This window comes from Globicephala melas, chromosome Y, assembly GCF_963455315.2.
Source record: "Globicephala melas chromosome Y, mGloMel1.2, whole genome shotgun sequence".
NCBI lineage: Eukaryota > Metazoa > Chordata > Mammalia > Artiodactyla > Delphinidae > Globicephala > Globicephala melas.
The window spans coordinates 344,495-371,004 of NC_083336.1; the positions used below are offsets into that span (position 1 = coordinate 344,495).

The 26,510-nt window shown below is 34.5% G+C and overlaps 1 protein-coding gene across 2 annotated transcripts in view; it reads right to left on the minus strand.

Annotated features, from left to right (window-relative positions):
* LOC115849627 (ubiquitin carboxyl-terminal hydrolase 9X-like) overlaps positions 1 to 26,510 on the minus strand; it is a 145,920-nt gene that overhangs the window by 62,509 nt on the left and 56,901 nt on the right. For both annotated transcript variants that reach the window (XM_060293114.2, XM_030851098.3), the window contains exons 14-22: positions 24,951 to 25,084; positions 19,208 to 19,295; positions 16,310 to 16,652; positions 15,075 to 15,170; positions 14,460 to 14,671; positions 12,900 to 13,140; positions 12,443 to 12,592; positions 11,512 to 11,632; positions 54 to 184 (exon numbers count right to left, since the gene is read on the minus strand). In XM_060293114.2, the coding sequence (XP_060149097.1) occupies positions 54 to 184; positions 11,512 to 11,632; positions 12,443 to 12,592; positions 12,900 to 13,140; positions 14,460 to 14,671; positions 15,075 to 15,170; positions 16,310 to 16,652; positions 19,208 to 19,295; positions 24,951 to 25,084 (1,516 nt within the window). The remainder of the gene's footprint in view (positions 1 to 53; positions 185 to 11,511; positions 11,633 to 12,442; positions 12,593 to 12,899; positions 13,141 to 14,459; positions 14,672 to 15,074; positions 15,171 to 16,309; positions 16,653 to 19,207; positions 19,296 to 24,950; positions 25,085 to 26,510) is intronic.

The following is a 26,510-nucleotide window of genomic DNA, read 5'->3' on the forward strand; positions in this document are numbered from 1 at the left end:
AATCATATCACCACATCATGAAAAATTCTACTTTTGAAAAGGAAAATACCAACCTCTGTTAGGTACAGCACTCGGGAGGCAGAAGGACCAAAGAAAAGTGAATCAAGAGATGGTCCAAGGTTATTTTCTCCAAGTTTTGCCTGGTCCAAACAAACAGCTCTTAATTTTTCTATTGTTGTGCTATCTGCAAAGAAAATAGACAAAGACTAAAGTAAAATATTCAATATGTTGTTAATATTTCACATATATACTGAAGAGTATTAAACATGAAACATCATCTATAAATTCAATTAAGCTGAGCTATAAGTTCACATGTTACAAGACATAACCAGACCTGGACTGGTTAATGATCAACCAGGGCTCTTTAATCGTCAACCCAATATATGAAGGGAACAGTTTCCTAACCAGAGACCTAAAATCAACAGGTTCTCCTTCATCCACTGGAGACAGAAAAAAAAACACAAACCACAACACTGAAAAGGAATTAGTTCTTGAAACACAAACACAAGCTCCTCCCACCAAGTTCTCAATTATCTGTCTCATATGACATTACACATAAACTATTTGAGCTTTACTGAAAATTTTGAGTTTCAAAAGAAGGTACACTTTAAAAAGAAAATGACAAAGGTAACAATTATTCTTAATGTATACTTAAAATAAGAAAAGCTATTTATTTTGTTTTGTCATATAAAGATGTGAAGCTTAGAGGAAAAAACCCCACACAGTGAAAGATTACACTAAAAAGATAGTTCCTTCTTAGAAGAAAACTTAGCAGCAAATCTGCATGACCTTAGATAAGGTAATGATCGCTTATATATGATGCCAAAAGAACAAGTGTTAAGAAAAAGAGACAAACTTGACTGTAACAAAGGACATTATTTACAGAGTGAAAAGAGAACACACAGAAGAATACGTTTAAGTTATGTGATTTGACAAAGGACTTGTATCTGAATATACCAGAACATTTACAAAACAATAATACAAATAACCCAAATGAAAAATAAGCAAAGGGGGGGCTTCCCTGGTGGCACAGTGGTTGGGAGTCTGCCTGCCAATGCAGGGGACATGGGTTCGAGCCCTGGTCTGGGAGGATCCCACATGCCGCGGAGCTGCTGGGCCCGTGAGCCACAGTTACTGAGCCTGCACGTCTGGAGCCTGTGCTCCGCAACAAGAGAGGCCGCGATAGTGAGAGGCCCGTGCACCGCTATGAAGAGTGGCCCCCGCTTGCCACAACTAGAGAAAGCCCTCACACAGAAACGAAGACCCAACACAGCCATAAATAAATAAATTTAAAAAAAAAATAAAATAAAATAAGCAAAGGCCTTGAACAGACATTTCTCCAAAGATAGGCAAATTGGTAGTAAGCACATCATCAGTCATCAAGGAAATGCAACTCAAAATCATGATAAGATACGACTTCACATGTTGGTGAAAACGTGGAGAAAATGGAACCCTTATACCCTACTGTGGGAATAGAAAATGTACCATATATTTTACCATGATAAGAAAACAAAAATAAAAGCAAGGCAAATGACTCAGTGATTTTTTGGAGGCACCCATGGTGAACTGATAGATATTAATGATGCTGCTCAGTATTTGTTCAGGATAAGGCAATGTCAAGTTTTCAGTGATTAAAGAACTGAACAAATCAATAGCAGAATAACTGAGGCAGAAGAACGGATAAGTGAGCTTGAAGACAGAATGGTGGAATTCACTGCTGCAGAACAGAATAAAGAAAAAAGAATGAAAAGAAATGAACACAGCCTAAGAGACCTCTGGGACAACATTAAACGCAACAACATTCACATCATAGGATCCCAGAAGGAGAAGAGAGAGAAAGGACCAGAGAAAATAGGTGAAGAGATTATAGTTGAAAACTTCCCTAACACGGGAAAGGAAAGAGCAACCCAAGCCCAGGAAGCGCAGAGAGTCCCACACAGGATAAACCCAAGGAGAAACATGCCAAGACACACAGTAATCAAATTGGCAAAAATTAAAGACAAAGAAAAATTGCTGAAAGCAGCAAGGGAAAAATGACAAATAATATACAAGGGAACTCCCATAAGGTTAACAGCTGATTTCTCAGCAGAAACTCTACAAGCCAGAAGGGAGTGCCATCATATACTTAAAGTGATGAAAGGGAAGAACCTACAACCAAGATGACTCTACCCCAGCAAGGATCTCATTCAGATTTGATGGAGAAATCAAAAGCTTTACAGACAAGCAAAAGGTAAGAGAATTCAGCACCACTGGCTCTACAACAAATGCTAAAGGAACTTCTCTAAGTGGTAAACACAAGAGAAGAAAAGGACCTACAAAAACAAACCCAAAACAATTAAGAAAATGGTAATAGGAACATACATATAGATAATTACCTTAAACGTGAATGGATTAAATACTCCAACCAAAATACACAGGCTTGCTGAATGGATAAAAAACAAGACCCATACATATGCTGTCTACAAAAGACCTGCTTCAGACCTGGGGACACATACAGACTGAAAGTGAGGGGATGGAAAAAGCTATTCCATGCAAATGGAAATCAATATAAACCTGGAGTAGCAATACTCCTATCAGATAAACTAGACTATAAAATAAAGAATGTTACAAGAGACAAGGAAGGACACTACATAATGATCAAGGGATCAATACAAGAAGAAGATATAACAATTATAAATATATATGCACCCAACAGGAGCCCCTCAATACATAAGGCAACTGCTAACAGCTATAAAAGAGGAAATTGACACTAACACAATAATAGTGGGGGACTTTAACACCTCACTTACACCAATGGACTTAAATTTAAGAAATCATATCAAGCATCTTTTCTGATCACAAAGCTATGAGATTAGAGATCAATTACAAGGATAAAAATGTAAAAAACACAAACACATGGAGGCTAAACAATATGTTACTAAAAAACCAAGGGATCACTGAAGAAATCAAAGAGGAAATTAAAAAATACTTACAGACAATGAAAACACGACGATACAAAACCTATGGGATGCAGCAAAAGCAGTTCTAAGAGGCAAATTTATAGCTATACAAGCCTACCTCAAGAAACAAGAAAAATCTCCAATAAACAATCTAACCTTACACCTAAAGGAACCAGAGAAAGAAGAACAAACGAAGTCCAAAGTTAGCAGAAGGAAAGAAACATAAAGATCAGAGCAGAAATAAATGAAATAGAAACAAAGAAAAGAATAGCAAGGATCAATAAAACTAAAAGCTGCTTGAGAAGATAAACAAAACTGATAAATGATTAACCAGACTCATCAAGAAAAAGAGAAGACTCAAATCCATAAAATTAGAAATGAAAAAGGAGAAGTTACAACAGATGCCATGGAAATACAAAGCATCCTAAGAAACCACTACAAGCAACTCTATGCCAATAAAATGGACAACCTGGAGGAAATGGACAAATTCTTAGAAAGGTATAACCTTCCAAGACTGAACCAGGAAGACACAGAAAATATGAACACACCAATCACAAGTAATGAAATTGAAACTCTGATTAAAAATCTCACAACAAACAAAAGTCCAGGACCAGATGGTTTCACCGGTGAATTCTATCAAACATTTAGAGAACAGCTAACACCCATTCTTCTCAAACTCTTCCAAAAAACTGCAGAGGAAGCAACACTCCCAAACTCATTCTATGAGGCCACTATCACCCTTATACCAAAACCAGACAAAGATACTACAAAAAAAGAAAATTACAGACCAATATCACTGATGAATACAGATGCAAAAACTCTCAACAAAATACCAGCAAACAGAATCCACCAACACATTAAAAGGATCATATACCATGATCAAGAGGGGTTTAGCCCAGGGATGCAAGGATTCTTCAATTTACACAAATCAATGTGATACACCATATTCACAAACTGAAGAATTAAAACCATATGATCATCTCAACAGATGCAGAAAAGGCTTTTGACAAAATTGAACACCCACTTATGATAAAAACTCTCCAGAAAGTGGGCACAGAGGGAACCTATCTCAACATAATAAAGGCCATATACGACAAACCCACAGCAAATATCATTCTCAATGGTGAAAAACTGAAAGCTTTTCCTCAATGATCAGGAACAAGACAAAGATGTCCACTCTCACCACTATTATTCAACATAGTTTTGGAAGTCCTAGCCACAGCAGTCAGAGAAGATAAAGAAATAAAAAGAATACAAATTGGAAAAGAAGTAAAACTGTCACTGTTTGCAGATGACATAATACTATACATAGAGAATCCTAAAGATGCTACCGGAAAACTACTAGAGATAATCAATGAATTTGGTAAAGTAGCACGATACAGAATTAATGTACAGGAATCTCTTGCATTCCTATACACTAATGATGAAAAATCTGAAAGAGAAATTAAGGAAACAATCCTATTCAGCACTGCAACAGAAAGAATAAAATACCTAGGAATAAACCTACCTAAGGAGGTAAAAGACCTGTATGCAGAAAACTAAAAGTCACTGATGAAAGAAATCAAAGATAACACAAACAGATGGAGAGATATACCATGTTCTTGGATTGGCAGAATCAATATTGTGAAAATGACTATACTACCCAAAGCAATCTATAGATTCAGTGCAATCCGTATCAAATTACCAATGGCATTTTTTACAGAACTAAAACAAAAAAAATCTTAAAATTTGTATGGAGACATAAAAGACTCCGAATAGCCAAAGCAATCTTGAGGGAAAATAAACGGAGCTGGAGGAGTCAGACTCCCTGACTTCAGACTATACTACAAAGCTACAGTCATCAAGACAATATGGTACTGGCACAAAAACAGAAACATAGATCAATGGAACAAGATAGAAAGCCCAGAGATAAACCCACACACCTCTGGTCAACTAATCTATGACAAAGGAGGCAAGGATATACAATGCAGAAAAGACAGCCTCTTCAATAAGTGGTGCTGGGAAAACTGGACAGCTACATGTAAAAGAATGAAATTACAACACTCCCTAACACCATACACAAAAATGAACTCAAAATGGATTCAAGACCTAAATGTAAGACCGGACACTATAAAACTCTTAGAGGAAAATATAGGAAGAACACTCTTCGACATAAATCACAGCAAAATTTTTTTGGATTCACCTCCTAGAGTAATAGAAATAAAACCAAAAATAAACAAATGGAACTTAATGAAATTTAAAAGCTTTTGCACAGCAAAGAAAACCATAAACAAGACCAAAAGACAACCCTCAGAATGGAAGAAAATATTTGCAAATGAATCAATGGACAAAGGATTAATCTCCAAAATATATAAACAGCTCAATATTAAAAAAATCAAACAACCCGATGAAAAAATGGGCAGAAGATCTAAATAGACATTTTTCCAAAGATGGCCAAGAAGCACATGAAAAGCTGCTCAACATTACTAATTATTAGAGAAATGCAAATCAAAACTATAGTGAAGTATCACTTCACACCAGTTAGAATGGGCATCATCAGAAAATCTACAAACAAATCCTCGAAAGGGCATGGAGAAAAGGGAACCCTCTTGCACTGTCGGTGGGAATGTAAATTGGTACAGCCACTATAGAAAACAGTATGGAGGTTCCTTAAAAAACTAAAAATAGAGCTACCATATGATCCAGCAATCCCACTACTGGGCATATACCCAGAGAAAACCATAATTCAAAAAGACACATGCACCCCAATGTTCATTGTAGCACTATTTACAATAGCCAGGACATGGAAGCAACCTATATGCCCATCGACAGACGAATGGATAAAGAAAATGAGGTACATATATACAATAGAATACTACTCAGCCATAAAAAGGAACGAGACTGGGTCATTTGTAAAGACGTGGATGGATCCAGAGACTGTCATACAGAGTGAAGTAAGTCAGAAAGAGAAAAACAAATATCATATATTAACACATATATGTGGAACCTAGAAAAATGGTACAGATGAACTGGTTTGCAGGGCAGAAACAGAGACACAGATGTAGAGAAGTAACGTATGGACACCAAGGGGGAAAAGCGGCAGGGGGTGGTGGTGGTGGTGGTGGTGTGATGAATTGGGAGACTGGGATTGACTGGATACACTGATGTGTATAAAATGGATGACTAATAAGAACCTGCTTCATAAAAAAATTAAATTTAATTTAAAAAAAAGAGGGCTTCCCTGGTGGTGCAGTGGTTGAGAGTCCGCCTGCCGATGCAGGGGACATGGGTTCGTGCCCCGGTCCAGGAAGAACCCACATGCCGCAGAGCGGCTGGGCCCGTGAGCCCTGGTTGCTGAGCCTGCTTGTCCGGAGCCTGTGCTCCGCAACGGGAGAGGCCACAACAGTGAGAGGCCTGCGTCCCGCAAAAAAATAAATAAATAAAATAAAAGAAAAGAAAAAGAGAAACAAGGCAAATGACTTTGAGTGATTTTTTTGGGGGAGGTGACAGATATTAATGATGCTGCTCAGTATCTGTTCAGAATAAGGCAATGTCAAGTTTGCAGTGATTAAAGAACTGGCCTCTAATTAGATAGTCTGCATTAAACAATTACGTATGAAAATATTCTCAAATAAGCTGAGAAAACACTAATTAAATACAAACAGTAAAATCTGATAAAATTATCATGGTAATTGTGTATGTGGAAGAGAAAAAGTCTTAGGAAGAAAGACTCACAAAGCTTGTGAAAATGTAAGATGTTTAAAACCTATGGTCATTCGTTCACTGGATTATTCATCAGCAAGTAGTGTGTGGAAAACATTCAAATCTATCAATATGTTATTAACCAGCAGTGTCAATAGGCAACTTCATTTACTTTCATGGACTTAATATTTAGTTTATAAAGTTTTGTTGGAAACAGAATCAGGGTATTCTGACTTGCCCTACCACATAGCAGTTCAATGTTTTAGCAAAATAGTAATGTTTTGTTGTGATTTTTAAAAGCTCAGGTTTAAGAATAAAAATTTTTTTATACAAGTAGAAATATTCTCAAACACTGGAATGGTTTAGGAGTTTAGATTTTGCTGCAGACTTGATGCTTCTTAATGAATTCAACGTACAATCACAAGGGGAAAGTGTTGAAAATACTGCAGTAAAGTTATTAAGATGCCAACTAACACTGTTTGATTCACAAGTGGCCAGCCCTCGACATCTGCAGATCTAGCATCCAAGCGTTCCACCAATGTGAATCAAAAATACTGAAAAATCAAAACAAAACACAACCTAGAAGGTTCCAAAAAGCAAAACCTGAATTGACCATGCACCATATACTACACTGAAACCAATCGAATTAAGCGATGTTTAAGTATACTCTGCTATAGCCTCCCAGCACTTCACAGACCCTGAATCTATCTCCTGCACTCACTGGGCACTGCTCACATCTTCTTTGTTTGCTTGTGTGTGTACTGTTTCTCTGAAAAAATGGCTCTAAATGTAATTAACTGGTCAAAGCAATCTGTCAGAGGCTAAGGAGTATAAAGTGCCATCTGTAAACAAGAAAATCAAAATCTTTGTTCCTTTGACTTAAAGGCTGTAAAGTTAAAAGCAAGTTGAGCATTCACACAATAAAACAAAAAGCTGAAACTTGTGTGTTTGTGCTGCCCCTACAATGGCTAAAATAGTCTTGTTTCATGATTATCTGTTTGCAATGACTGGGAAAACATTAAGCGTGTGGCTAAAGGACATGTTAGAGAACATATCCTATTCATGGTGAAATTATGACCGAAAAAGCGTTTAGTCTCCATGAGCAGTGCTGTGAGGGGTTTCAGGAGAACAAGAGGAAAGACTTTAAGGCTAGTAAGGGACAGCAGGATAGCTATATATAAAGCACTACAGCCTCAAGAACTTAGAGATCATGGGATAACCCGCACTGGCTGATGCTGAGGCAGCATCAACATTTCCAAAGGGGCTCAAGAAATTCATGGAAGCAAACGGCTACATCAGAGCAAGTCTTCCATTGTGATGAAAAAAGCTTGCTCTGGAAAAATGTGTCCAATAGTACCCACATCCATAAGAATGCCAAGCTATCTCATCCTTGGGATGGCTCCACGAGTGTTTCATTCTTGAAGTGAAGAAATATGTCGATGAGAAGAATGTGCCATTCAAGGTCCTCCTAACTGGCAATGCTCCCAGTCAACCCTAATCTAATCTCTCCGCTTCATGTGGAAATGATGTTCCTGACTGAACCTCCACTGATCCTGACACTGGTAATTTTTTTTAAATTACTTATTTATTTATGGCTGTGTTGGGTCTTCGTTGCTGAGCGCATGGGCTTTCTCCAGCTACAGCGAGTGGGGGCTACTCTTGGTTGCAGTGCGCAGGCTTCTCATTATGGTGGCTTCTCCTGTTGCAGAGCACAGGCTCCAAGTGCATGGGCTTCAGTAGTTGTGGTGCATGGGCTTAGCTGCTTCTGTGGCATGTGGGACCTTCCTGGACCAGGGCTCGAACCTGTGTCCCCTGCACTGGCAGGTGGATTCTTAACCACTGTGCCACCAGGGAAGTCTCTGACATTAGTATTACTGATCTCCTCCCAAGTGTCAGAGTCTACAATCTGAACCCAGTCCTCCCAACGTAGATGATCTTTTTAACATACTATCAGAGGTTTGAGTTACCCTGGTGTTTCACAGCTTAGCAATAGTGCCACACATCTCAGTGATGTTGTGTGGAACACAACATCAGCACTGTAGGCAACCGAACAGTAACTGTCGTCAACACTGTGATCATCACATAAGGGTTAAAAGAGAAAAAACCCGCTATTTTGGTGAATGTCAACACAGTGTGTATGGGGGGGTGGGGGGGTGAGTTTATATTTTCTCTCATTGATAATTAAATTTTCTGTACGTACTTGTGTTTTAAATATTCTATGTTATTCAATTATTTTTCTTTCAGGTCACTGAAAGAAAGCAATCTGTGTTTAAAGAAACGTTATGCTATTGTACGTACTATGTGGTTAGGCCTACAATCTGTACTGAACAAGCACAGACCTTTCTTGACATTATTCACTAAACAAAACAGTACAACAACTGTTCATATAGCATTTACGCTGTATCAGGTACTATAAGTAAGGTAGAGATGACTTAAATTTACAGCAGATATATTTTCCAAACTCAAACTACAGTTCCCATAGCACTTTCCAAATTGTGATGTAAGTGCAAAGGAAATCTCCGTATTTCAAAATGCAGTTAACTGCAAAATTGAAGAGCTTCCTACCTAGCCTAAATTTCAAAGTGATTAAACTTCAATGTAATGACATGATAAAAATCAAACATTAAGAGAAGAATAAAGGAAATTCTATGAATGCCTTTTACAAATTCTCAAGGAACAATGACCAGGAGTACCTGTTTGTGGAAAAACCATGTCAAAGATTAAAATATAAAATTTATATTTTAGAGATAAGCAATAACAAATGAATATCTGCAACTGATTTGATGATATGGAACACCAACTTTGAACCCCAACAGAACAAAATAGTATAATGCCCTAAAAAAATCCTGTGATTCTCATTAGTAGACCCATATCACAAAAACTGCACTATATTTATCATTCTTATAGTTTGAATTTTGCTAATAAACATTTCTGTGGAAATTTGCTTCCCTTTTCATGTAAGTACCTACACAGCGTCCTTGATTTTGCCCCTTATCCCACAAAGCCTAATACATTTGCTATCTAGTCTTTAATAGGAAAAGTTTTCCAATCTCTCTGCTAACGAATGTTACTGGAGTAACTGGTGAATCTTGAATGGGGACAATTAGGTGATGAAAACATTTCAGTGCTTATTTTCTGTTTACATATTTAATTTGCTATTAATAGTAGAATGTCCTTGGTTTGAAGAATATCACAATACTATTTTGAAGGATGACAGAGCATCAAGAGCAATTGCTCTCTTATGGTTTAAAAAAGAAAAAAGTTCTTTGTTTTGTACTTCTTACTTTTCTGTAATTTTGTGATTTTCTCTGTAACAATATATGGTTTTGCAAAACATGGGGTTTAGGGAAACACAAATATCCTTTAAGTACAAATACTGCAAAACGTTCATAAAATAAAACAGAACTATACGTAACAGAAAAAAAAGTGAAAATGTTACAATAAGCTAAAAAAGTCAACTGAGAGCTGTATCAACATAATCTTCAAAAAACCTGTAATAGCTTAAGACAGGCAAAACAATAACTAAAATGGATTTTGTAAATCCAACAGCACATTCTGATGCATAAAAAATTTTCAAAAGCACAAATAAAAGAATGAGAAAAATATGAGCAAAAAATTTTCAAATCACTCACATCTGAAGCAACTAATCTTTTGACTGACGAAATCCACTGAGTACCCAGCACCCAAAAAACAAAACAACAACAACAAAAAACAATTCACCTAAACCTCTTCTGATGAGTTCATCAGAAGAGCTCAACTCAAGGGCTTTAAAAATAAACTTAAAAGGCTTCTCCACAGAAAGAAAATTGACATACAAATGGCTTTAGTCTTCAAAATGGTCAAAACTGCTATGAAACTTTATTATAAAGGAACAAACTTTCAACCTTTAATGCTATACTCAAACTACTATAAGCAAAACAAAACAAAGCAAAAAATACTCCTATAGTTAAGAGTTCAGCTGAATTGAGAAAAGTCGTTTTTTTATTTTAAAAAAATCTGCTTCCCATGTACTCCCCCCCTTTTTTAGGGGGCTATGTTTCAGCAAAATAAGGACTGACTGAAAAAGTCCCAAGACAAAGGTGTACTAAAGCATCCACAATACAAAAGTTGTATAAAGAAGTCCAAGAAACAGACTGGAGCAAAAGAAGAAAATAAACAAAAACAGGACATAACACATCTGACCATGTTGAAAACTGTTTTAAAAATTACTGAAGGGAATGAGGGAGACTTAGTAATGAATACCACAGAAAATCTAGCAGATAAAAGGGGGGAGATTTTAAAAGCTAGTATAAATAGGTGGGTAACCTAGGAGATTACAATATTTTGATATATAGTCTGTTTGTAACGTTAGTAGCATTTTTATTTTTAGCATTTTTATTAAGCCAAATAGTTCTGTAATATTTAGTCTTGAAAATATGAATAATTTATTTCAGCAAAATTGTGAGATGACCAAAAAAGGATGTGAAAGTAAGACAGTCAGTATATAATATCTAAACTTGACATAAAAAATCAATAATGCAAACATACTGTTTAGGGATAAACTGTTATACGCAATAATGAAACCTAAAAGATAAAAAGTCTTTTTTTTGAAACAGAAAGGCAGGATGAGGATGGGTGAGGTAGATTACTGTTTTTCATATAGGATTTGAAGAATCCTGAGTTTCTCACTTGTGTGCATTAGTTCACTAAAAATATTTTTTACATTATATGTTCCTAAATATTCTTTAATCACCCATAGAAAATTTCTCATCGGCAATGGTATGGATGACAGATGATCAATATCATATACTACACCACAAAGTGTATCTCAAAAGAAACAGTATTTGTCTATTAGGTACTTGTCAGCATTTGGAGCAGGGTAGAGAAGGGAGTGGGGAGGTATTTTTCTTACCTGGTGGCATAAGTTTCATAAGTATTCTTGCTCCATCTCTAAGAGGTGGCATGTTCAGATTGCTACCTAAATCAGCAACTTGCCAAAGGAAAGAGATATATCTGGGATGCTGTGACATTATCTGGAATATAAAACACAGAAAGTACATACTTATAAATTATGTCAAAAAATTTTGTTATTCAAAATAACCTATACTAAGTTTTCTACTTATCAATCCCATCTTTTGCTTATGCCACGTTTACTACCTGAAATTATCTGCCTTCCTTATCTTTTGACTTTTTACAAACCAACTGATTCTTCACAATGCAAACTCAATCGTTTTGTTAAATAAGCCTAAGATACTCTAATTTCTTTGTGACACATTTTCTGTTTTGTAAACCATGAATTACACACAGCTCTCAGATGCTGTTTATACAAAAGACACTTCCCCCTTCAGGGGTAACTAGTGTTGATTAAATTCCTAATCCAATTGTCACAGGGACTCAAATTCCTCTCACGATGAAGTGGCTGGTATTATTCCAGCTATGATTCTTAAGAAGGATGGGTAGAGAAAGAGTAAGAAAGGGAAGAGTTGCTGTTTCTTTAGATGTGAGAAGTATTACTAAGAATCTGAGAAAAACAGGAGATTGTACGTTTCTGTAAAAATGGTTCCAAATGAAAGACTAATATTTTCTAGAGGTATATATTTAGTAGTATTGTAGCTTAATAGTGATAGATTAATTCTATGCAAATATAATTCTATATCCATGGGGAAATTTTATTTTAAAATCCAACAACTAAGAAATCCAACAAGAAGGTAACAGTTAACTGTATATTTATTTGACATTCCCAATCTTTAGAACATGTAAACTTCTTACAAAAAGAACCATTTTACACATTTCTCTGTATTACCAAAGAAGAGTGTAATGCCTTACACACACTATCTACTCACCACTCCAGGCAAACAACTTTCCACTTCTGGATTAGGACCATCACTGTAATGATTACAATGGTTTCCAGGAGATCCAGTTGAAGAATCAGAAGAACTATCAGGGCTGGAAGGCATATTGGAACTTACTTGTGTAAGTTTGGCTGTAATTACCTGAAAATGATAGAACAGCAAACACAATGGAAAATGCTTCCACAAAATGCAGAAACTAGATATATCATAAGGCTAAAAAAAGATTTCATGCTTTAATTTTAGAGGTACAATTTAAAAGTTCTATCCAAAATAACCCCTTAGTAGCTTATCTCCTCCACAACACAACCCATCTTACTTAGGGTTATAACCCAAACACCTAACATAGAAGACTGTACACAATAGTTAGATGCTCAAACATTAATAAACAATTAGAAAACAGCCTCAATGTTTAATTTTGGGAGAATATTTGAAAATTATATGTACTTACTGATTTATCTTTTAAGTTTAATTGTCCAATTAGCTTTCTGTCATCTTCAGAATCTATCAATTCACCACCCACAAAGAGTTCAATTTTTGTATGGGCTACATTTGCTTTAATACGATTGAGAATACATCGTCTTACTGAACCAACTGTATCATTTGTATGAGACCATATGTCCAAGTCATCAACCTGTCTGCCATGGTTTGGAAATCGAACTATAAGAGAGAGATGTTTACCACGGAATGCTCTGCAGGGAGGGGAAGGGGGGAAACACAGTAATATTCAGTAGATGGCCAAGACAAAAAGCTGGGAATTTAACATTTCCTAACTAAGTAAAAGGAAGACGGTTAGACTAATTTTGTTTTTAGGATACACAAAATAAAAAATTTTTATTTCTTTAACTGTAAACACTATAATTAATTTTGAAAACACAACATAACTGTAAGCCTTTGTTGTTAATCTTTGCCTCTATGAATGCAGAACAGAAGATTTCTACTTATGATAAATTAATAACAGAGACATGAATAAAATATCAATTAATTTTAAGCCATAAAAGGTCAATTCACCGAGAGTTTTGTTTGTTTGTTTGTTTGTTTTGCGGTACGCGGGCCTCTCACTGTTGTGGCCTCTCCCATTGTGGAGCACAGGCTCCGGACTCGCAGGCTCAGAGGCCATGGCTCATGGGCCCAGCCGCTCCGCGGCATGTTGGATCCTCCCAGACCGGGGCACGAACCCGTGTCCCCTGCATCAGCAGGCGGACTCTCAACCACTGCGCCACCAGGGAAGCCCAAGAGTATTTTTAAATGTGGAAGAAATGAACTTCACCTTGAGAGTGTCAACAAAAATGTCAAAATGCATGTTTCCACTAAAAAATTCTTTGAATTCTTAAAAACAAAATTCACCCTAAAATATTTCTCTTGATATATATTCTCTTCCCACAGGTAAGATACAAAATAAAAATCACATTAAAGTAAGCAATTTTACATTTTCCATTTAAAAAATGATCACAATTTTTAAACATCTGATGGTACTTAATCCTACAAAACTTTCCCCCAAACTAGAAATGCCATTTACACTATTATTAAATAATTTAATATATTGCTTATTTAATTTATAATATATCATTTATATCACATAATATATAAAATGAAATGATTTAGTGATTTATATTATAGTTCCTATATTTAAAGAAATTTTAGTAAAGACATTTAAAAATATTCTTTGTGACATTTACTAAATAAGCAGCTTTAAAGAATTTTATTTTTAACAGTGTAAAATAATATCAAAATAAAAACACATCAAACTGCAAAATACCAGAGCAACACTCAGTGGATGGTAATAGCTCAGAGCACAATGCCTCTCCATAATGTAACTCAAAACTTTCTATTTTTAAAAAAAAATATCTGTAAGGTGCAAATAATGTTTTTAAAAGGCAGGATATTGACATCCAGAAATGAAAAATTTCTTTATGGTCCTTTTAATCTATACATCATAACTTTCCCAATTAACTGGTTAAGAAAAATAAATAATTGCAAATTAACACCAAAAGATCAGTTTCTTACAAACCTTGACATAGGTAGAATTGTTCTTTCCTCATGATAATCACTATCACATTCATTTATGTATTCCCTTAAAACAGTTAATACTCGAACCATTCGAATGGCTTCCTGTCTTGCACAATTAATACTGTCTTTGTCACCATCCAAAACACACAATGTATCATATGAAGCTTTCAAGCGATCAAAGCAAGACTGAATGAAGTCTTCATGGATAACCACCTATAAATATTGGGCCAAATAAAACCAGTTCAAACTGCTTCAAAATTTAAAACTAAATATGACATTAATCCAATTAAAGACAGTAAAATTTCAACTTCTAGGTAACTCCTAAAATTACGTAACTCACATTATGTGTAATCAATAATAAAACACAATAATAAGAAACACAATAATAAATAATTACATTCGAAATGATCGTAACCACGTAAAAGTAATTATCACGGAAACATTCACTGAGTTGGCATTTGGTAAGGGACAAATGTGCATTAAATACTTTTGACAAGAGTTAAAAAGTTACGTTTCTAGTTTTCTAATTAATTCTAAGTTTAAAAAGATTCTACTAAACACAAGATTACTTTTCAATCTACCTGGAGTGGAAGTTTTTATGTACTTCAATCCTCACCTGATTGACCTGTAACCTGGGGCCAAGGTTTGTGTATATCTCTTTAAGGAGATCTATAGCTCTGCTTGCAATATCATCATTACTCTGAATTACAACCTAGATCCAAAAATTAAAGTATTAGTAACATTCAAGATGTATTTTCATTTGGCACTTAAATTCAAATTATATCCTCAATTTAAAAAAATTCAATAATTTAAGACTAAATTGATTTTGATATGCAAATCATGTAAAATTAAGTAAATGGAATATTAAGAATTGATACATACAAGTTTTCTCAATAGAGCAATTTGCTTTAAAATGAAAACAATAAAAATTGTGAAATTTTCAAGGAATAATTCAAATAAGTTAAAAAATTTTCCATGAAAAATCATTCATCACAAAAAGCAATCCTGTCAACTCCAACAACTTCTGCACATCTTTGTCACTTATCTAATTACATCAGAGGTTTTTACAACATGTTTAGAATCCTATGCTATGAGGGTGTTTCAGGGCTGACCCTTTGAGAGGTTTGAGGAGGGAAAAGGAGAGGAATAGAGGGAGACTGAGCTGAGGAAAAGCCTTGATTTTAATGAAAGACCAAGCAAACACCTTAGCTTACCTGTGGTTTAGAAATAAAACCAAAAAACCCCACATCCATAACACAATATAAGCTGAAATGTAATAGGTTAGATTTTTAAAGATGGAAACAAGATTTATTTATAAAGATGGAAAAAGGCTTAAGCATTTTACCCTCAGGTACTTTAATATATCACAAATTAAGGAATATCATAAAGGTATTAATTGAAAACTCCATTCAACTAATAGTCCTCTGTTCTGTCCATCATTCATTGTGGCATTAAATGTACAATAAACCCCAAGATATAACTTATGTAAGGTAGCTAATGACCTTCATGAAAGGAATGTGAAAGATCTGCAGGCAGAAAATGGTTCCTGTACTTGCATACACCTGAAAAAATTCTAAGTACAATAGATGTATCAGTGGCAGATAGTTAAAGAGAGGGGAGAGAGAGAGAGAGAATGAACCCAAAGTTAGTGGCAAATAAAACTGATATAACAAGAAGCTGAAGATGAACAGTTCCCACCCATGCACTGTCTCCTATCCCCCAATTACTAGGAAAAGCATCAACAAGGATAAATACATGTAACTTACAAGCAAAATTATGACTCCTTAACCATTTTTTAGAAACCACCTCAGGTACAGTGTTTGCAAACAGGAGTTCCAACTTCTCACTTACCCTCCAAAGGTAGTCTAATCCTATTAGCTCCAAATCATCCATCATATAGGCTCTTCTTTTTGCTACTAGTTTCCCTTCTCGACAGTTAACAGCTTTGAAGAATCGTTCAAAACATTTCATTCCATTTTCAGTTAACAGGAAAGGATCAAGCTGAAGCACATTACTTTCAAAGAAGTCCTTATTAATATCAGGATCTAAGTCTGGTTCATCCCCCATTAACTTGGAATACCACTTAAAACAGGCTTCACGATCACAAAGGTAAACTGCATTTTCTGCTAGGCATTTCCATATTTGTTTTGCCTGAGGAGCACAGAGCCACAGTTGGCCATCCTTCAGTAAAAATCTTGGAAAAATTTAAGAAATCTGTAATTAGGTCTATATAATTTTACCCTCAAACACAATTTATTTCAATGTGTCTAAAATAATTCATTTAGCACAATCACATTTTAATTACAGCTTAAAAATGTGTTCTTTCAAAAAAGCTTATTTCTTAACCATGTATCTGGCAGGAAAAAAATATCAGCTATTAAATTCATTTATTTAACAAGCATATATTCATGGGGCAACTATTATACTCGAAGAATTATGCTAGATGATGTGAGCTAAATACAGAAGCTTCTTTCTGACTCTCAAGAAGTTTAGGCTTTGAAACCAGATCCTGACTTAGCTCCCTGCATATATGGTTTCATTGCAAAATAGGGTTATTATGTTAGATGACTCTGACATAACAGAATGTTTTTATAAAATAAAGCTCAAAATTTTTTAATTTCTAAAAATATTATACTCAATACCTGCACACAGTAAACGAAACAGTCTATGTAATTTAAGCTTATTTCTAGGTCAGTGATCACTATGTTTATCAATATTCAAGATGTCCTCTGGTGCTTTTTAGCTGTGACTATTAGGTGTCCATTAAAATAAGACTACAATGAAGCTGATAATTTTCCTTCAATCAGTGTCTTCCTTCAGTTAGACTCTAGTTTCTCTTAGCACTCTTCTACTTTCTCTGTGTGTTATTTCTATGAATGATAATGAAAGAAAACGTAAGTTAATTTTAATCTGAATAATTTTACATTTAATTCTTAGTTAACAAATGGTGGCTTCATTTCTAATACAGTATGGTGTATTCATTTAATGTCAGTGGGTTTCTTCTTTTGGGTCTTAACTGTAGGTCTTTAATATCTCAATAAATCTAGGTCTGAGTATGAAGGTGCCTTTTTAGAACTTTTTAATTCTATCTAATCTCTCCAATTTACAAATGAGCAACATGAGGGCCAGAATAATAAAACACCTTTTCCTTTAGTGAACTACACTACTACGTATGTATAGAGCAGGAACTACAATAGGTCTAATTCTAAACTTTAACAGAATAAGTAAATTCTAAACCATTTTTCTGTGTCAGTAAACCTAAGGGATACAGTACACAAATGTCAATAATAGTGGCCCACTGTGGGAGAGAATCTAGATATGAGGTGGCAACTTTTTTTTCCTTGGATGTTTGGGGGGTGGCGGGGGGAAGAGCACTTTAAAAAAATGTCATAAAATCTGATGACTAGATTTTAATGTCATAAAATTTGATGACTAGAATTTTTCCTAAGTTGGAATGTGTAAACACTTGCATCAGAGAGATCAGATCTATCTGACAGATTATAAAATTCTTAAAGGTAGCTATGGATTGACTTAGAAAATAGGTTGTATGTTAATCTAAATATTCCCCATAAATTACATGGTTCAGCAACAGAAATATAGTATACAACATACTCTAAAGAGAAAATTCCCAAGAGTAAATATGTATGAAAAATAATAAATACAAGATTTTATGAAAAACTGATAGCCTGGGCATTCTTTCCTAACATACTTATGATTTAAATATACTTTTCTGCTATGATATGCTAACTGAAATTCTAAGCAACCTCGTTATTTAAGCTACATAGCCATATCCATACACATAAATAGACACGTCATTAAAAGCTAAACATTACAGGGCTTCTCTGGTGGCGCAGTAGTTAAAAATCCACCTGCCAATGAAGGGGACACGGGTCTGGGCCCTGGTCCAGGAGGAGCCCACATACCACGGAGCAACTAAGCACGTGCACCACAACTACTGATCCTGAGCTCTAGAGCCCATGAGCAACAACTACTGAGCCTGCGTGCCACAACTACTGAAGTCTGCATGCCTAGAGCCTGTGCTCCGCAACAAGAGAAGCCACCACAATGAGAAGCCCGCGCACCGCAACGAAGACTAGCCCCCACTTGCCAACTGGAGAAAGTCCGTGCACAGCAACGAAGACCCAACTCAGCCAAAAATAAATAAATTTATATTAAAAAAAGTTAAACATTACTGAGCAAATTCAGTATTATTTAGTTTTGGCTTAAAAGATAGGCTATTTTTCCTTATCTCCACCTTAAGTAATGTTATTATATATAGGTTTAGTTTGCCTTTATCAGCCATTGTTAGAATAAATAAAGCACCTAAGCATACCAACCACCCTTTACTGCCATGATAGCATTAATGTTCCTTACTGCCATGATATAGCATTAATGAAAATGTTCCCTGGATCATGGTTTTTCTGTCCTATAGTTCAAAGTATGAAAATGTATGAAGAATAAACTTTAATTTCTAACAGAAATAAACATAAGCTCCACTCTGAAATTTAAAATGTATTTTCTTCAAAATCCAATAAAAGAATAAAGTTAAAGATTAGCCAATAATTAAAAGGCATTTAATAATGAACACATAGGAAATGCTACATTAACTTTTGGCAATGGTTCTTATGTGGGGAAATACTCAGTTACAGGTGAAATGGCTATCTAAAAAGGACTCAGCTATGAAGAATGTTAACATTGCATTCCTTATGTATGCCTTAAAGAGAACAGCACTAATTGTTTAAAACTAACCTAAGGAAATTAAGCCGTTCTTGAACTTCTTGAACATGACTATATCTACTCCCAAGCCTCACAGTTTGTGGGTCATAGTCTTCATGGTCTGCAAATTAACAAAAATATTGCATTATACACATGTATATCCACATCACTGTTGACTTTAACCAAAAGAAGTTAAGAATCCAGTAATCATTTATTATTAATAGGCAACATGTAATAGATATATTTAAATAATCTAATTTTCCCCACAAAAATGAACACTTGCTTTTTACACAGTCAAAAGGAAAATGTGATATGTGCTATAAAAAATAATTTTTCAGCAGAGCCCTTCCATTTTTCATATATAATGAAACAAGTCTGTGAGAAAAAAAATGACTTTATCCCCTTGACTTTTCCTTCTGTTATATTAACACCAGTTACTGTAGTATTTCTGCATACACAACATCATTAAGACAAAGTTACATATGTTATTGCATTTGATAACGTTATCATACAATTTCCTTAATCATCAGACTATGAATGTCTGGGGTATTTTTAAAAAATATATAAAACAAAACAAATCTAGCCTCCCATATGACCATGAATACATATGTTGGTAAGTTGGCCTATACTGAGGTTGAAAATTCTTTTTTAAATATAAAACTAATAAGTACTCTGGACTTCTGTTATCAACTTCATATACTGGGTGAAAAATTCTCTCAGTGTTTGTCAATGAAAAAGTGAAGGAAAAATCTGAAAACACGTATTTTCCTAAAAATACCATTAATACTTTTTGTGTCTGAGATGCTTCCTTAAAAAAGGTATAACTCAAAAAAAAAAGGTATAACTCAACTAAAACATGAGTTTTAGAAGTCTGTCTTAGGGGACTTCCCCAGTGGTCAAATGGTTAAGACTTCACCTTCCAATGCAGGGAATGAGGGTTTGATCCCTGGTAAGGGAGGTAAGATCCCACATACCTCACAGCCAAAAAACCAAAACATAAAACAGAAGCAATATTGTAACAAATTCAATAAAGACTTTTTAAATGGTCCACATCGAAAATCTTAAAAAAAAGAAAAAAAAGCCTGTCTTAAAAAATTCTCATAAGGTTGTTTATCTCAGTATCAAGCAAAATAAAAATCACAAAAGAAGTAGGAGGACAGGATAAAGACCTCTGCCTGAAAATAACCAAATCTGTTTGGGTGGAACAGAAGACAGTGGAAATAAATGCTTCAGACAGAGCTGCCAACCACTCAGGAATCAAAGATATTTATTTCAAAAATCTGAAGTACTGGTATTTCTCAATTATGCATCTTTTAGAACTTGTATTATTGTCAGTACTGATGCCAAATAATTCTAACTGTATGAGCTCCTTTCAGAATTGGTAAAGGCAACCCAAGTCATCAAAATGGCAAGATTTTACATTTCAGAAAAACCTGAATTAGAAGTAAAATGTTGACTTGCTATAAAAGATGGAACATAAAGGATGTTAGAGATGTATCTGGAATTGGACTTGGGAAAGAAAGGCACATATTATCACTGCTTTACATTTCCAGATGCATGAGCATCTACTACCAGTTCTATAATCTTATTACATCCTTGTAAGTCATCAACTGCCCAAGCCTCAGGCCTCCAAAAGTGTGGAAATTTATGTTCTACTACATACACATTTTCTGGTATTTCAAGAGTGCTGATCTTGAAGTACCTGACTAAACTTTATGCCACCACTTTGGCTGCTTTTTATCCCTTAAAGACCTCTGTCTGAAAACGTCTGCGTGTGTGCTTACTTGGCAGGATTTGGGGGTGGAGACACACACATATGCACACACAGAGGTAAAAGCATGGTACAACTTTACTTTTTCATATAATTTCAAGTGCAAAAATGATACAAGACTAGTCTTTACCCACATGTACCTATTGTTTATAATCTGTCCATTTGTTTTATCAGTATCTCTATTTATACACATTTGTATCATTTTGTGAACCATCTGAAGGTAAAGCTGGTCATTTTTACTCCCTAAAACTAGCCCTACTGACAAGGAAACAGCCATAGTACTTACATGATTTTAAGATTAATCCAAGACTAATTGAGCATATACTCAAATTTGAGCATATACTCAAATTTCATTAACTGTCTCAGTAACATTCTTTTTTGCTTCCCTTTTTCCCAATCCAGAATCAACTCTAGGCTCACATATTGCATGCAGTTGTTTTCTTAGAGTCTCCTTAGTTCTTCTTTGTGTATTTTTACCTTGACTATTTTAAAGCTATTTGTGTAATGCCATTCAATTTGCATTTGCTTCATGTTTCCTCTAGTTAGACTCAGGTTATGCATATTTGGCAAGAAATACCACAAAAGTAACGCTATATCTTTTCCCATATATCATTATCAGAAGCAAAGACATCAGTTTATCCCAATATTAATAATGTTAATTTAACTTAAATAGCTTACTTAAGGTGTTTCTACCAAATTTCTCCAACAGTTACTACTTTTCTCTTTGTAATTAAATATTTGTGGGAGAATACTTTGATACTATGTCACTGTTCTGGTCCTCATCAAACTTTCACTTACTAGTTTTATCATCCATTATTTTTTCCTACATCTATAGTTGACATCTGCCTCCATTTATATATTTTTAACACTGTGAACTCAAGGACTCATACACTGAAAAGGTTATCATTAATGGTATCATTATTTTAATGGCAAGTCAGAGCTTACTTCTTTTTGACATTGAGACATGATTCTCTAAAAACACTTTCTAGCATAATGATGTTCAAGTCTTATCCTGTACGTTCCTGTGGTAGCCTTAAAAAGTCATTTCTCCAAAGAACTATAAGCTTAGTAAAATGAGTAATATTAAAGATATTCTTTAAATTGCAAGATTCCACAAATATATTTAACAGTACTTCACGGCTAACAGGTATAAATGAGTAAGAATTACTACGTGAACAAAACACAGGATGTGCATTTTAACACACCACGGTTGTTAAATGACTCTTGTAAATACATCTTTTTTTGTTGCCAAGTGGTCCTGATAATAACCAAGCATCATAATGAAAGCAAAGAGAATGGGAAGAGGTAATGCAAACTGGCAGTCCCTAAAAAAAACAGATTTAAATGAATTGCACTGTGTAAGTCCTAAAAACTTTGCTCAGAAATAGGAGAAAATGATACATAAAACTCTCATTAATTTCAAATCAACACAAAGGGTATCCTCTCATGAACTAAGCTGAAGTGTATTATGTATTTTGTTGAGAAACATTAAAAAAAAATCTTTAACTGTGATTCAGGAAGTACTGGTGCATAACTTCAATAAAAAGTAGCTCATTTTTACCTTTCACATGTAAAAGTTATGAAGAATTTTATGTTACTTTCTTGTCTAAGATAACATGAAAGCAGAGGTGAAATCAGCTGCTCATGACACTACAGAAATAATTTTTCCGAAACCAAAGATGCCTAGTAGAAATGCAACATAGTTATGGCAAATGCATAACATGGAAGAAATGAAACTAAGGAATATCAGTGAACTCCAAGAACGTCACAATATATATCTTGTCACATGCTTGAACAGATCAATGTGCTGTTGAACAGCACAATGAACAGCACATGCAGAACAGCATGCAATATGCTTCTCAGACATAAGCAATCACCATAGTTTGTGTTATTAGTTCTACATCATAGAATTCAATGTAAGTCTCACTAGAAAAATTAAGTTTGTCCCTATATTTAAAGGTCAACTGCTAAAAAGCACTGGTCAGAAACGTAAAATAATACATTAAGGAGGAAAAGGTTAGAAGCAGATGATATGAAATCAATTAATTCAGAGGAACTCATTAATACAACAAAATTTCAAGTACTTGCTATGTGTCAGGCAATATTCTAACAAGCATTAACTCCATTCTAGCAAGTATTAACTTATGAAGTTATAACTATTATTATCCTCATTTTACAGATTTGGTAACTCTTCTTTGAAGGCTTAAGTAACCTGCAAGTTATATAGCTATGAATGAGGCCAGGTTTTAAATCTAGGCAGTTGATAGAGCTTGCATTTGTTATCTCTAACTTTGCAAAGAAGCAATATAAATATGATACGGAAGAATGCTGCCGTTCTTGAGATCATGAAAGTGAGATAAACCAAGAGCACAAGTATAATCTGACTAAATGAAACAGAGGATCCTAGTGATGCTGAAGTGCACATGTGCTCCACCTGACTGCACTGGCCAATTCGGACTCAATTTATGGCAATGACATTAAGTTAACAGAGGAATTCACACAAAAGTGAATAAAAATTATTGAAATTAAATATGTAGCTGACTGTACTTTGGGAAAAGGTCTTAATTGGCATGTAGGAGGACTCTACCTCCAAGAAAGCCTGAGGTCATAAAACCTCAAGAGAACTATACACAAATCTCTCACTTATGTTGCTGATTTGGGCTGCTCTTGCAAGAGAAAATAAACTACAGTTTCATTCCTATAGTGACTTCCCTGTCCTACCATTCTGCTAAGAATAAACCTTGGTATACCTAGTAAGCAGGACTAAGTGGGACCAATTTAAGCACCTGGTTCTTTGACTGCTTTTCTAGTACTACGACTAGAATGGACAGAATGGGTAAAATATGAGATGAACAGGAGGTCAGTACAATCATTTGGGTTATCTGAAGAGTTGATTAATTCTTGCAACACATTTATGTAACTTATATGGGTATGTATCAGCAAAAACTAAGCTACCTCTACAAACACCTTATTACTCAACCAAACTACAACATAGCCATTAAAGGTAAAATGACATGAACAGAGTCTACTGTTCTGGTCAAATAATGAGTTATTACAAACACCCACATTATAAATGTATGTATATGATTGAATTCTACACATCCTCATATATCACGTCAACTGGGCAATGCTTTCAGTTCATCACTAAGCTTAATCATATCTTCAATAATGGACAACAGAAACTTTTCTTTTTCATACTCAAATATAAAAAATTGGGCCTACAAGGTAGCTGGTGTTTTGTCTGTCCTATGAATTTGGTATAATATAGAGGTACAGATGTACAAAGAATATTTTGTGCTCCAGCAGAGACATTCAGATTAAACTGTTAAAGAACAATTAATACTGGAATTGGTCTTCAAAGCACCAAGAAGGCTGCCTCACATATAGCAATTACTAAAAAAAAGTTTTCTGTTGAACCACAGGAAACTTCATCCCAATAAGTTTAAAGTTTCATACACTGAGAACCAATGGTACATATGGTGATCTAGTAACATTTTAACCAAGTTCTCTGAAGAACTGAAAACATCAATGTAAGGTTATTAAAAACAACTGTAATATATACAAACAACAGACGTGGAGAAAACTGACAAGAGAATTATTAATTAAGTTTTCTTGAAAAGCAGTTAAAAGTACTGTCAGTAAGAAAGGAAAGGTTTAAAAGGACTACATACCCAAGAGGGTAACAACCAACTGTAAGTACAAGATAAAGTTCCCAAATACAGAAGGAAAGAAATCAGTTTAACAAAGATGAGCACGGAGAGAAACAAGCACTTAGTAAACAGTCTTGAAAAGTTGGCCTAGAGTTTTGGTCATTTAAGATTTGAGAGGTCAAGTGGACCCATAACTGAATATACCTTATAAAAACCAATTCACTGCCATTTTTTGGTCCTTTAAAAAATAAATATATTTTCATTTCTACAGTAATTAACATGAGGACAAAACAAAATACAGGGAAGACAAGGCCAGGTTGATTCCCAATAGTTAATTTTAGCTTTTAATACATACCTCTAGTATAAAGTCGCATGCTATTCATATAAGTTGCAAGGTTTTCTGCTACCAAAGTAACTAAGGCATGACTGTGCTGAAGTTGATTGATTAAATCATGACGATAAAATACATGGGGACTTCGCTGAGTTTGACTAAAACGAGAAGAACTTAACAGTATAATTAGGCAAATGAACACTGCTGTAACTAAGTTTACAGAGACTAAATTCTAGCTACTACTTTTAAAAGGTTAAAATACTTGACATCTGTAATAAAATTCGTCAATATTCTCCTTTTTTAGTAATAAAATATCAAGAAATCTGAGATTAACTGATGCCTCACAACATATTTATTCCAGTACTCTTTACTTGAAAACTGTCTATCAGTATTCTCCAATTTCACCCATGATACTGATCTTACATGATACTAATATCAAAGCACAGCTGTTGTGCAGTTATATGCTAATCTACATTATCAAGGATATTAGCGATTAAAGGTTCATTCTAGAACACTGAATCTGTAGCCAGTTTTGCCCATGGATACCACCAGAAAGACACCTAGTTCCCATACTGTTTTGTCATTTTCAGTGAAATCAATCATAGTCACATCATTATTAATCTACTGGTGATCAAATCACCAGCCAACAGAGTATATATAGTATTTCATGTATAAGCAACCAGAAAAAGGGTATGTTTGATAAAAGGCAAAAGGCATGTATCATAGATCAGACAATAAAAATATGTCCTTCAGAAACAAATATTATTATTAGACTATTTCAACATTTCCTGCAGTATTTATCGCCATAGAATTTCCTAATTTCATATAATTTTTCTAGCACTAGGGGGAAAAAATAAAAATCCAACTTGAGAAAAACATTAAAAGTAGCATTATATAATTCTTTTAAAACAGTAATTTTATTTACATGCATAATCTTATCAGTTTAGTGCTATAAAGGATTTTGGCAATCATTAATTGTCTTACATACAAGAAAAATATTTCTTAAAGGTTAGAGAAGCATTTTAAGATGACAGCTAGTCAGACAAAACTGGGGTTCACTACCAGGAATCCTAATTGCATTGTGAATATTCTTGCACTACATTTAGCTTTCTACATGTTATTACTTCTCTTCTGTCATTAATTCAAAATATACTGCAAGAATATAAAGGGATAAATTATTCTAATAACCACTAATAGTTTAGCATCAAGTACAAACATGAAATTAACTATTTAAGAAAAATATAGCTAAAATAAAGAGTAAAAAAGTATCTTTAAACAAAGACTTGTCATCTTCCATAATTTAAATCACATTTAGTCTTACCTTTGAAAATTAACTTTTAAATTCAAGAAAAGGTAAAAAACACCCTTTGAAAATTCCTATTCCCTAGTATGAAATTTAAAATTAAAAAAAAAAATTGTTGAGAAATGTGTCAGAGTAGACCAGTTAAGAATATATTTAAGGACTGTAAGAAATACTATCATGTGGAACTTAGAATGAATATCAAGCCAACACAGAGGGAACTGGTAGAAAAGGAAAGATGAAATAAGGAGCGAAATAAACACAACCCACACGATACTGTCTGG